The sequence below is a fragment of the Musa acuminata genome, chromosome BXJ3-5 (assembly GCF_036884655.1).
Source record: "Musa acuminata AAA Group cultivar baxijiao chromosome BXJ3-5, Cavendish_Baxijiao_AAA, whole genome shotgun sequence".
Classification (NCBI taxonomy): Eukaryota; Viridiplantae; Streptophyta; class Magnoliopsida; order Zingiberales; family Musaceae; genus Musa; species Musa acuminata.
The window spans coordinates 35,223,656-35,237,500 of NC_088353.1; the positions used below are offsets into that span (position 1 = coordinate 35,223,656).

The window sequence follows — 13,845 nt, forward strand, 5'->3', positions numbered from 1 at the left end:
TCTTAAGAGTCTCTACTTCATGTGATATTTTTGTCCTAGAATTCTTATGACAGCTAATTTTCTCTATTTTAATTAAATGAGATCTGAATTTTTATCCAAAAAAAAGAATAGTTTTTTTTGGTTGAGTTTGATTCAAATCTCTCGTGCTTGTAGATTGGATACATTAATTTTTAGATTTGAAGTTAGGATTGTCAATGCACACAATCTTATTTATGTTATTGATTTTGAGACTCGAAAAGAAATGATCTTATGATTATAGATCATCACGGCATTAAGCTTTAGATTTCCACATATAATATTGTTATCGTATTTGAAAGTACCAGCTAATTTAATGAATAAAAAAATTAACAGTTCATCGCAAGTTTTTGGGTTCAAATCTATCTAATGAAAGCTAAATATGAAATCAGAACTGTAAAGGTTAAATATGTAACAGAAAGTAAAATGAAAGCTACTGAAAACACAAAAAATGAAGAAAGAAAAAGAAACTTTGTCCGAAGAGCAAGAAAACGAAACCAAGAGATGGGAAAAACTTTGCAATCTTTTACTGAACCTAACTCGAAGGTGATTGATAATAGGCTTTAGTGGTCAACTCAACTTGGACCAAATATAGAAGAGGAAGCAGATATTTTAAAGAGTTGAATCCATATCGAAAATTAGATCACATATAAAAGAGAGCAGAAATTTCAAGAGTTGAACTGATATCATGAAAATACTAATAAATTTTGAATCTTAACTATTTAAAATTTATAATCAAACATATTAAAAAAACTTATAATAAAATATATATATATATATATATATATATATATATATATATAACACTAAAGCGTATCCGAGGTAGTTGTAGAAGACGTCATATAGACAGTTATTATTGCTTTTGCACATGAAAAGCAGTAGAAATGGTAAAATATCCACCAACTCCCAACCCAACTTTTGTGGAAGACAGGAAAGTCTTCCACAAAAGTAAACACCGGAGATGCTTATGTGATACCAACAGTCCATAAGCCTTCGTCGATCTGTCCGCCCCCAGTTTTTGGATCGTCAAATGCCTCAGATCTCGATGGAAAGAAGAAGCCAAAAGAGGCACGTCACCTTTGAACGAGGCCTTTCTCGATCACCGGCGCCAACTTATACCTAAACAATTGAATGAAAGGACTCGGTGGTGGTTACAGCTTCTTATCCATGTGCCGCGTGTCGATGTAGGAGGAGTCTGAGCAGCTGATCTTTACAGATCAGAGTGGAGTTCTCCGATCTCCCCTGCACCTCGATCATTGCCATGAGCTTCTCCGGCGCCATCGCCTACCGTGCCACCGCGTCCATCGTCGTCGCCCCTCTTCTCGTTTTGGTCGTCATCTACGCCTGCTTACGGCCGCTTGGAGTACCCACAGCTTTCTTCCGCTTGCAACATGGTGCAAATACTGTAAGTTAATCCACACACCGTATATGCTGAACAGTACGCACAGAGAGCTCAGAAACTAGCTTGTATTTTGCGTGTGGTCAGACGGAGATTACCCCAAAAGATGAACTGGAAGCAGCACTAGAGGCGGTCGCCATGGAGAACAGGACTTTGATCATCGCGATACTGAACAAGGCGTACGTGGAGCAGAACGCGATGCTGGATCTGTTCTTGCAAAGTCTTGGAGACGGGGAGGACACCGAATTCTTGGTCGACCATCTTCTCTTCGTCGCCGTCGACCAGAGGGCCTTCAACAGATGCCGCACCCTGGAGCTTCACTGTTACAATCTCGTAACCGAGGGCGTCGACTTCTCCAAGGAGGTCTTCTACATGTCTGATGCATTCAACAACATGATGTGGCGAAGAACTCTCTTCCTCGGAGATGTCCTCCGGCGCGGATACAACTTCATCTTCACCGTAAGTCATAGTAAACCATCCTAGTGATTGTATGTTACTGCGACATTTCTTATGTTGTCTTTGCTATCAGGATATGGATGTCATGTGGCTACGGAATCCGTTCTCACAGTTGTATCGTGATGGAGAGGACCTTCAGATGAGCAGTGATTGCTACTCCTGCAACCCAATCGATAACTCCTTCTTCAACACCGGCTTCTATTTCGTGACAGCAAACAACAAGACCATAGCACTGTTCGACGAGTGGTATGCGAGGAGGAACAACTCGAAAGGCATGAAAGATCAAGATGTGTTGCAGAAGATGAAGAGGGAGGGCGCGTTCACGCGGCTGGGGCTGAAAGTGAGGGCCTTGGAGACTACCTATTTTAGTGGGTTCTGTCAAATGAGTCAGGACTTGAGGAAAGTGATTACGGTTCATGCGAACTGTTGTGGCAGCATGAAAGCTAAGCTCATAGACCTGAGATCTGTGCTAGAAGCTTGGAAGGTTAACAACTCGAATGGCACATCAAATGCTACTACTGCTGCATGGCCTCCGGTCAAGGGAATCTGCTTGCACGACACTAGCAATAAGCACTGAAGTGAACAAGGTCAGATGACCAGGGTTTCCGTGTGTTCACAACTCGAGATAGATACTTGTCGATCCATGTATCACTTATGTGTTCCATGCAATTATAAATGCTTCCCTTACCAGTATAAAGCAAAGGTGCAGGATGAAATGTTTTAGCCTATACTTAGTACCGACGAGCAATAGGGAGAAATACAAAGAAGGACGAGAAAAAATAATTATTAAAAATTAAGAACAAAAAGAAAAGGGGGATAATTGTCATTCTCACTCTTGACTCAAGAGAAGACTTCCTATAATGAATTATTCGTAAGACCTTGGAGGGACCTTGGAATAATGAGGCACCCGTGAACATCTCATGTACGACATGATAAAGACCCACTTGACCACATTCATCAAACGTCAAACTCATATGCACTCAAAAGATGAACGAGAAGTTGGGAAAGAGAGACTATTTGGAAAAGGTCGGAGAATATCAGCAGCTATAGTGCAAATTGAACTTAAATTTCCTGTTGCTCGAGTTCTCATATATTCAGAAAGCTTCGTACTTGTGTTTGCCGGCGGGCAAACTCCGAGGCACAAAGATGAAATGTTTTGTATAGAATGTTTAAATTAATATCATTTTTATATCAATTTTTTATTAAGTGGGGAGCAATATAATTATGCATGATATTTTTCTCCCTTAATATAAATTAATTATCATAAAAATATTTTATTTTATTTAAATTATTAACTTTCTTGTTTGTATAATATGATTAAGGAAATAATTAAAATTGATTTCCTTAATCTCATGGATAAATTAGTAATTTTATCAATTAATTAAATTATTATTTATTTTTCTAATGAGTGATGTATTTTTAGAAAGTAAATAATTTGAATTCTATTTTTGTGTATGAATCTTAAGAAGTAAATATTATAATTTTATCTTTGTGTGTAAAAATAAATTAAAAAATTTAAAAGAAAAATAAATAAATTATTATTTATCTTTTTGAAAAAAAAAACTCATCTCTCCTGCTCTCCCTTCCTTTATCCTCTCGGGAGGATTAGAAAAGGATTTTCCGAGAAGAGATAGGATCATCTATTTTTTTTATTAGTTTTTATTTATATTTTAAAATATCTTATATTTAAATTATTATAATTTTTATGATTCATAAAAATATTTTATTTTTATATTTTTATACTTATAAATAATTATCATTAAATTATAATATTAGAATGATGAGTTAATCTAATAATATTTTTAATTTATTTTATTAGATATATTTATGCTTCAAATATTATGTTTGAATTTTTATGATTTAATTAGTTTTAAATTTATGATCATGAATCCAAATTAGTTCATTTATAAAAAAATAGATTTGAGATTAATTTGTATTTTATGATATTTTAAAGTATCTTTTAAAATAATAAAATTTAAAATTTGAGTCTGACCTAGGCTAAGTTGATTGGCCAGACTAGTTCACATGGCAAAATATGATTAAACCCCTTATGGTTATGCATAACCCAACTCATGTGCCTAAGTATGATTCAACCTATCTAGTTAAAAATGACTCAACTTATGTGATTAAGTAAGACCCAACCCATGAGCTAAGCATGATCTAGTTTAATAGTAAGACTCAACCTAATTTGTAAGTGAGGCTCAACCTATACCGCGAAGCTAGGCCCACCCAATTATGTGACCAGCCTAAATATATCATTGTCTCTTTATTCACTTTAACCTAATATTTTACTTGAGATAGGCATGTATAGTGCACGTGACCCATCCAAAACTTAGATGAGTTTATTCATCAATTCAATCTAGGATATTACGATATGATATAGTTTAATTTCCTGAGCTTGTTAGTTGGCTGAATCAGATTAGTTTAAGTCGATTGAAATTGATTCTAGACTAACTTGAACTATAAGTTTTAACCTACTTGAACTAATTAAGATTAATTAAATATAAAATAGATCAGTTTTGGGTGATTTTAAATCAGTTTTATAATGATTTGATATTGGTTCTATTAGGTCATAATTGAATTAAGTTTAATGTAGATTAATTAGGCTATTATAATTAGAGTTCTAGTTGATTGAAGACGAGAGATTGATGCCTTGGATATTTATTATTTGATAAATTTAAGAATTTTATCTAAAGGTATCATTTAGAAATGATTATTAGTTTTTTAAATTAAATTGATGATACTATTATGATTATTACCTTGTAATATATGTAACTATACTGAATGATTACATTGGAAGTATAACTTATAAAAGAAGTAACGAGTCTATTAAAATGTGAAGTCTCTAATGAGCATAGTCTAATAGATCATATATTAATCATAGTGTCTCATTATATTTTACTATATTATTTTTTTGATGTAAGCATGAATAAATGGATGAATGTAAATGAATGATTATAGTTGACTATGTTTCTCTATGGAGGGTAAGTAGGACAATTTTCTTCGGGAATTAATAACCCATTAAACATGATAATTAAATGATTTCTATATTAATTATTGGAAGTAACGTATCCCCACTTGGTTGAATGATAGATAGCACTTTATTTGTTGTTGAGAGTGTAATAGGAGCTGTCTTCATTTGTTGTGACGAATCCATCCAATAAAGTATGTCTTTTCATCCACTATTGTAAGAGTGTATAATTAGGTGTAATATACACATTTGTTATTTATCTCATTTATACGTGATTGATGCATGATTTTATTTATTATATAAAAATTATTATTATTTTACTAATATATATATATATATATGTCATAATAAATTAATATGTTATCATGTTATATTAGATTATTGATATTTATATATGTTTCATAAATATTAAAAATTAACCTTATAATTTTTCAGAAGTTACTATCAATATATATGATTACTGATGTATTTTTTTAATATTTTTTAAGAGTAATCTACCATTTTATAATAGATATGAGGTTTGGATGAAAATTTTATTTTATTTTTGTCACTCGTGACCCTAAAAGAAATATATATTTATTAATTAAAAATATTTAATATTATAAAAACATTCATTTAAATTTAAAAATAAAATATTTCTATAAATTATGAATAATAAAATAATATATATTTTTAAAAGAAATTAGGATATGAAACAAAAAGATCGACGAGAAGTTGGCAGAGCGACTTTATTAGTAAAGGTTGAAGATATAGTGTAAATTAAAGTTAATTTCCTGTTGCTTGAGTTCAAATATATTTCCTAAGCTTCGTACCTGTGTTCGCCGGCCACAGGCAAACTCCAGCAAATTATGCAAGAAAACAGAAGACACCGAGGCAGAGAAACGAAATGATTTGTATAGAATGATTGGCCATCCATTCCGTCCCATTGGTTTCAGGAGCCTCCCCTCCGTCTTCTCAAACGAGAAGCGAAGCTTCTCTACATCTACTGCAGTCTGAAGCAGTTCTTGATCGGGTCATCATGAGAGCTATAATCATCCATATCGAGAAATTAAAAGAAATTGATGGATTCACTTCACTACTAATCATCCGCACTTACTACTGGTAACCTTCCATATGCGATTATATAACATTTATTCCCAAAGATACCAAAGATAGTGAGGCAATCACCTAAATTAATTTGTGATAGGTATATGATCTTTGATTCCGGTGCATGCTTAATTAGGAGACGACGGCCAACGGAGTAGGTTTAAGAACCTAAGTTTCCAAAGGTGCCGTGTGATCAAGACTAAGCCATGAATGGGTACGTGTCACCATTGAACCCATCATTAATGGACCGGCTAATGTTGTGAGATATGGGCCGATTGAACCGGCTGCGGGTCAGGTATTTTAGCGCATACACACACGCGTCGTCAAGCGATCGGCCCGAGTGAGATCGGATCTCTATGTCAAGGCGATGCAGTGGTTTACAACTTGAGTCAACAAATGTGGTCTTTAAGTGGTAGGGTTGATGCATTTCCGAGTTGCTATATACGTGGCATCTTGAATGTGGGTCTATGTCAGCTTGTTCTTTGATTCCTCAGCCACATGATGTTGATGTCTCTGTTGCTGAGAAAGGTATCAAAAATAAGTTTATGTCTCACCTTTTCTAATATTTTTGAGAAAGTTTTGTTGATGATGCAATATGGTTTCTATCGATTTGGGCTATTTTTTAGAAGAGTACCGATAACAGTATATGATTTTTCAGTGATATAGAACCAATTGGGATCCTACTTCCTTATTTTAAAGCTTGCTAAAGGGGAATACGAATGTTTCGTAGGGTATGATCATTCACCAAGAAAGAAAGCAGATGAAAAAGTGAAGTGCCGAAAGCTTGTTGATATGCGCCTAAATGTTTCATACGTCATTGATATATACCTAAATATTTCATAAGTTACTGATATATTCATAAATATTTTTTATGCTATTAATATACGTAGAAGTATTTTTTATGTTATTGATATACTCTAAACATTCTTTACTCCAGTATTATGAACAAAGTATGATTATGATGAAATGACATTTGTGAATTTTTTATCTAATAAAAAAATATTTATGAATTTTTGTATATCTGCTTTTCACCTTAATATTAAGTCTGTATGAACTACTCTCTCTTATTATGGATATGTTATTTACTAAGTTTTATACTTTACTCTATTGTTATATAAATTTTTTAAGTTAGTTTGTCACTCGTTGAAATGGTTGACTTGGACTAAAGCAGTAGAAAATTATTCAGATTTTGGATAAATCTTATTAATTGGTATATTATAGTTATTGTATAAGTATGTTTTGTAGATAATGAAATATAAGTAATTGCCTAAAAAAAAAAATGTAGACATCTAGTTAGAGTGAACGAGATTAGCTATTGGAGGCTACTCCAGTTGTGTACGAAAGCCTAGTAATAGTTATGATCTCACACTATGATATTTGTGTTAGGATCGGAGCGGCATTAAGAAGGGGAGGGAGGTGAATTAGTGCAGCGGTAAAATAACGTTGGTTTAAAAGTTTTCGTACGATAAAAATCAATTTCGATGAAAATTGATTTTGGAAGCTTAATAACTTAGAAGCGTATGGAAGCATAGTGACTAAGTAAAATAGTTTGCGGTATGTAAATGATAAGAATAAAATGCAAACTAGAGAACACAGCAGTTTTAGAGTGGTTCGGTCAAAATGACCTACATCCACTTGCGAAGCCTTCTTCGAAGAGGCCCCCAACTTTCACTAGCAAATCACTTTGAAGAGGAAGGACAAATACCCCTCTTACAACCTTTTACAAGTGGTTAATACTCTTACATATTTTCAAAGAGAAAGAGGGAGGTGAACACTCAAGCTATTGAAAACAAAAACTTGCTAAAGGCTTTGCTAAGACTTTTATCTTAATCTCTTGCTTCTCAAAGGTTATAATCTCAGCTGAGAATTGAGGGGTATTTATAGGCCCTAAGAGGATTCAAATTTGGGCTCCAAATTTTGAATTATCTTGGGTTTCCGAGGCTGGCAGTTCCACCGCTGGACCTCTCGGGTGCTAAGCGGTGCCATCGCTCAGTCCAACGGTGCCATCGCTCAGTCCAACGATGCCACCGCTCAGTTCTCGAGTTCTGGGTGGTGCCACCGCCTACACTATTTTAGCTCACTGGTTGGGCTCTAAACTTGGCTCAAACTAGTCCGAACTCGGGCCCAATTGGCCCCTAATTAGGTTATAGGATTAACACTTAATTCTAACCCTAATTAATATGCTAATATGAATTTAAAGATATTTACTAAGCTATTACAAAGTTCGTAAGTCAAGACTTCTTCCGACGAGCTTCCGGCGAACTTCTGACGGTCTTCCGATAAACTCTCGGAAACCATTCTGCGGACTCCCGGCAAGCTCCTAGACTTCACGATTTGATCTTGGTGAGTTCCAACGAGCTTCTTCGGCAAGATCCGATCTTTCTCTGTGAGCTCCGCGAACTTCCCACGAACCTTTCGGTGAGCTTCCGAAAAACCCTTCGGCAAGCTCCCTACTCATTCTCGGCTAGTTCCGGCAACATTCCCGACGAACCTTCTGACTTCTGTCGAACTCTCGAACTCCCAACGAATCCTTCGCGCTTGACTCCGTACTTTGTTTCGCTTTATGTCTTCATCGTTATCATAGTTAATCCTGCACATGCAAGCCAAAACTTTACTCCGATCTAGACAATTATTACAATGCGAATTGACATTCTGTTGCCCTGCACGTCATTGGTTGGCGCTTCGTCCTCTCTTGCGGCTTGTTGCCCAATCGGCGGTTGACCTCCGTAACCCCAATATCCTCGGCACAATTCCGCTCTCCTTGGCATGATGCTCGACGTCCGAAGCCTTCTACCGTCCAATATCCTGACGTGATCTCCTCTGGCGGAACGTCAATTCCTCCTGCGTCAACTATCTAATCCTGATCGAGTAGACCTGCATCACTCAAAATACATTTAAACATCTAAACACAATCAATTAGTTTCATCATCAAAATCCGAGATTTAACAATCTCCCCCTTTTTGATGATGACAACTAATTGATGACTAATGGAGTTAACCTTAACTCCCCGGAGTTTAACTAAACTCCCCCTATCAATATGTCATTGATAGAAACTCTTGGATTCATGAATCCAAGCAACATGTTATCATAAACTTATGTATAACATGTCATGTCATCATACTTCTCCCCCTTTGTCATCAACAAAAAGGAGAAGTTCCTACTCTTATGTGTTTAGAGATAAAAAGTTCCATACATTGCATGAAAAACATAGTATCAAATTTTATCATCATGCAATTTAATAATTAAAGATGTATAAGTTTAGCATGTTTGCTTTTCTTGAGATAACAACTAATTGCTTCTCTTTAGACTACAAGCTAGCAATTTTCATGATATGCAAGTTGCAAGCTAGCAAAAAATTATGAAAGTAAATACAAGATAACTTTCTTGTGTAAGCTCATGATTCTTGCTTCCTATTGCAATGTGCAAGTTGTAAGTTTTGCTTCTTTTGCAATGTGCAAGTTTTCAAATTTTGCATCTTGAGCTAGCAATATTTCCCCCATTTGTCATTGTCAAAAAGAAAAGAAGAATACAGTTTTGTAGTTCTTTTTTCTTTTACAACGATTTCAAAATCATGACAAAGGATGAATAATCAAGTTATGAATGTTAAGATAATTTTTCATCATAAATATTTTATCATTGCATGCATCATTATCATAAGTTGAAGTATTACATGCATAATATCATATCATCATTCATAATTACATTAATATTTCAATATAGCAATTTCTTCTCAAAATGTGTAACTTAGCACTTATTGCTTCTCTTGATATTTGCAAGCTAGCTAGCAAAATTTGCTCCCCCTATGTCATTGTCAAATAGAAGGGAATAATAATACAATAGTGTAATTCATTTTCCTTTACTATAATCTTCAAATCATGACAAGGGTTTAGTGTCAATCTTATTTGTGTATCATTATATTTTCAAATTAAAATATACATATTTTCAAAAATCTTATATTTCATTCATGCACGATATTGAATAAATCGATCGACATTATGAGGATATCATACATGATACTAAAATTTTTAACTATTTATCAATATTTTGATTATGATACCAAACAATCATCATTTAGAGCATTCATGATACAGAACATTAAATCAGCATTTATCATTTTAGCAATAACTCATAGCATTTTAAATCATGATTTACATCATATGCAATACATCACATCATAATTAGAAAGCACAAGTATTACATGCATCATTACAAATCATAAATGTTTCATATCATGATGGTATCAATTTTGTCAAATTATATCCTACCATGCATGATCAAAACTTCTCCCCGTTTTATCATTTAAAATAAGAAAGAAGTAGGAAAGAGCATAAAAGTGTAAAATATTTTAATCATTTCAAGGCATTTATATCATAGATACAAAGAAATCATAGCATCAAAGATAAGACCATTTGAATACCAAAAGACATGATTCATTTTATTAAATTTCTTCCTTTTATAAATAGCAAAAATTGTAGGTGTACAAAGAAGAGATTTTGATTAAAAAGAATCTCAAGTAGTAAATCCAAGAAATCAAGATCATAATTTGAATACAAACTCATTCAAATTCAAATCGTTAAATTCATCAAAATCTCAACATTACTTTCAAGAGATTCAAAATGGTATACATAGATTTATCATAATAATCATCAAGATCAATAAGATAGAGAAAAATAAATTTTCAAGGAAAAAATATTTTTCTCTTTTTGGTTGTTTCAATTCATATGATTTTATTTCATTTATGCCAAATAAAAACACGTATTATGTTTAAAACCTAAAGTGTAAGATTTATTACAACAAATATCAATAAGGCACTTCCATTATAGTAAAAATCAATAATCCATAAATCGCAAGACTCATCATGCATAATTTTAAAATTTATTAATCATGATCATTATGCATGACACTAAAACATGGTTTCAAAATGTTTAATATTTTTATTACATAATTTCATCATTATGCATCATCATATTTTCAAATTCGAACATGCACAATTTCAAAACTATATCTTTCATTTTTCATGCATGATACAAATAACTCAATCATCAATATGGGCATATCATACATGATATTCAAACATTCATGATATATCATTTTGGCAACATGATCATAGCTATTCAAATGATAGTATCTAAATGTCAAAATTCATTACATCCTATCATGCATGATCATTAACTTCTTATTTGTATTTCATGCATTATTTCGTTTCATCACATAAGGAATATCAAGAAGAGTTATTGGGTGATGAAATAAATATTTTATGAGTACAAGGAATTGCATAAAAATCATATCATGAAAAGATAATAATAAAAGACACATTTTCTTTTGAAAAATCTCCTCTTAAATAATCAAGGGAAAATCTTATGAGATCATGATATAGATAAAATTCATTTAATCTTATAAGAGAATAAGATATTAATTCAAGTATATAAAATTTCTCAATTCATTATAAATCATAAAAAGAATTGTGGTTCCGAAAAATCACGATTCATTTAGGAAAATTTTCTCTTTAGTGCACGATAAGAAGAAATATAGCAATGATACCAATCATAATTCATTTGGATAGTAAATACTAAAAAGGAACATTGAGGATATAAGATCTTGATTTTTATAGTGTAAATCTCAAGTTATAAATCTCAAAAAATCATGATAAAGCTCATTCAAATTCAAATCATCAAATCAAAATCATTTTCAAGATATTCATAAAAAGATGATAAAATAGATTCATCAAACCAAGAATTTTCAAGAAAAATACTTTTTTTTATCTATTTAGTTGTTTCATATAAGCATGCCTTTGTCCTTTTTGTGCCAAATATATATATATATATATATATATATATATATATATATATATATATCATCAATCATTTAGGATTGAAAAATAAATTTCTTCATAAAAACCATGATCATTATGTATAACTTTTAAAATCTCATGCATAAAATGGTATCAAAACATTTAATATTTTCATTCCATCATTTTGCATTGGTTTTATTGAACATAATTTTGAATGATTCTTATAGATAACTAAAACATCTTTAGTTTTAATTTATATGATTGATTTTACCTTAGCATGCTTAAATTTTGTTCATATGTCAAAACCATACATCATGTTTGAAAACCAAAGACAAGGTTCATAAAAAAATCATCAAGCCTTCCTTTCAAAAGCCATGCATCGTCATTGAAAATCAATATTGAAATCGTCAAAATATACATTCTTACTTGTCAAGCACATACATAAGATTAATCTTACTAGGTGTATAAGCATTAGATTTATATCTAACATTTTATTGCATTAACATGACACATGCAATTTTCAAGAAAATTAATCCTAAACTAAATTAAAAATAACTCATGAAAGTATTATGTAATTTCGAAATAAATTACGAGGATTTCGATTACCTCATTGTTGAAAGTGGTTAAGGCGTAGTTTGCCACATCGCCTTTCTTGATTTTCTCCTCGTCTTCGGAAGAGCTCAATTCATCCCAATTTTTGTTCTTCTTGCGTCCAAAGCAAGTAGTTCCATTCTTTTTGCTTTTTAATTTTTGTTTCATTTGTAGTTTAAGTTCACCGTCACTTGAGATTATGCTCGAGTGGTCTTCATATGTTCTATGTCCCAAATCCTTCCTGTCCTTTGGAAGGTTGTTCTCGAGTTTCCTTTTTGTCACATTGTTCATTTCGTAGGTCATTAGAGACCCAATAAATTCTTCAAGAGTGAATGTTTTAACGTCCTTGCCTCTTGAATAGTCATAACTTTTGGATCCCAACTTTTTGGAAGGGATCTTAAGATTTTAGTGACTAGTTCAAAGTTAGAAAAACTTTTACCAAGAGCTTTGAGTCCATTGATGACATCCGTGAAACGGGTGTACATGTCTCCGATGGACTTACTTGGTTTCATCCGGAAAAGTTCATAAGAGTACACAAGAATGTTGATTTTGGACTCTTTCACTCAGCTAGTGCCTTCATGAGTGACCTCAAGAGTTCTCCAAATATCAAAAGCCGAATCACAAATTGAAATTCAATTAAATTCATTTTTGTCAAGTGCACAATATAAGGCATTCATAGCCTTTGCATTTAAAGCAAAAACTTTCTTCTCCGATTCATCCCATTCGCTCATCGGAAGAGAAGATTTTTTAAATCCATTTTCGATAATTTTCCAAAGCTCGAGATTCAACGAAAGTAAGAAAACTCTAATTCGAGTTTTCCAATAAGTGTAGTCCGTCCCATTGAAAAAGGGAGGACGAATGAGAGAGTGACCCTCTTGAAAGCTGTAAAGAGCTATTTCTATTTGGGTGTTAAACCAAAGTAGAAAACTGTGGCTTTGATACCAATTGTCAGGATCAGAGCGGCACAAAGAGGGGGGGGTGAATTAGTGCAGCGGTAAAATAACGTTGGTTTAAAAATTTTCGTACGATAAAAATCAATTTCGATGAAAACCAATTTTGGAAGCTTAATAACTTAGAAGCGTATGAAAGTGTAGTGACTAAGTAAAGTAGTTTGCAGTATGTAAATGGCAAGAATAAAATGCAAACCAGAGAACACAGCAGTTTTAGAGTGGTTCGGTCAAAATGACCTACATCCACGTGTGAAGCCTTCTTCGAAGAGGCTCCCAACTTTCACTAGCAAATCACTTTGAAGGGGAACGACAAATACCTCTCTTATAACCTTTTACAAGTGGTTCATACTCTTACAGATTTTCAAAGAGAAAGAGGGAGGTGAACACTCAAGCTATTGAAAACAAAAACTTACTAAAGGCTTTGCTAAGAATTTTTTCTCAATCTCATGCTTCTCAAAGGTTATAATCTCAGCTGAGAATTGAGGGCTATTTATAGGCCCCAAGATGATTTAAATTTGGGCTCCAAATTTTGAATTCTCTTGGGTTTCCGAGGCTGGCGATGCCACCGTTGGACCTCTCGGGTGCT

General features: G+C 33.1%; 1 protein-coding gene across 1 annotated transcript; it reads left to right on the forward strand.

Annotated features, from left to right (window-relative positions):
- Positions 1-963: 963 nt before the first annotated feature.
- On the forward strand, positions 964-2,684 carry LOC135638337 (uncharacterized protein At1g28695-like). Its single transcript, XM_065151437.1, has 3 exons — positions 964-1,420; positions 1,502-1,873; positions 1,944-2,684. Exons 1-3 carry the CDS (start codon positions 1,277-1,279, stop codon positions 2,445-2,447), a joined length of 1,020 nt encoding a protein of 339 aa, XP_065007509.1. The 5' UTR covers positions 964-1,276; the 3' UTR covers positions 2,448-2,684.
- The last annotated feature ends 11,161 nt before the right edge of the window (positions 2,685-13,845 follow it).

What these genes read in the sequence shown, in the direction of transcription:
- LOC135638337 (XM_065151437.1), top strand. Translation starts at nt 1,277, where the DNA reads ATGAGCTTCTCCGGCGCCATCGCCTACCGTGCCACCGCGTCCATCGTC. An exon ending in TGCAACATGGTGCAAATACT is followed by an intron (nt 1,421 to 1,501) that starts GTAAGTTAATCC and finishes GCGTGTGGTCAG; the next exon opens with ACGGAGATTACCCCAAAAGA. An exon ending in GATACAACTTCATCTTCACC is followed by an intron (nt 1,874 to 1,943) that starts GTAAGTCATAGT and finishes CTTTGCTATCAG; the next exon opens with GATATGGATGTCATGTGGCT.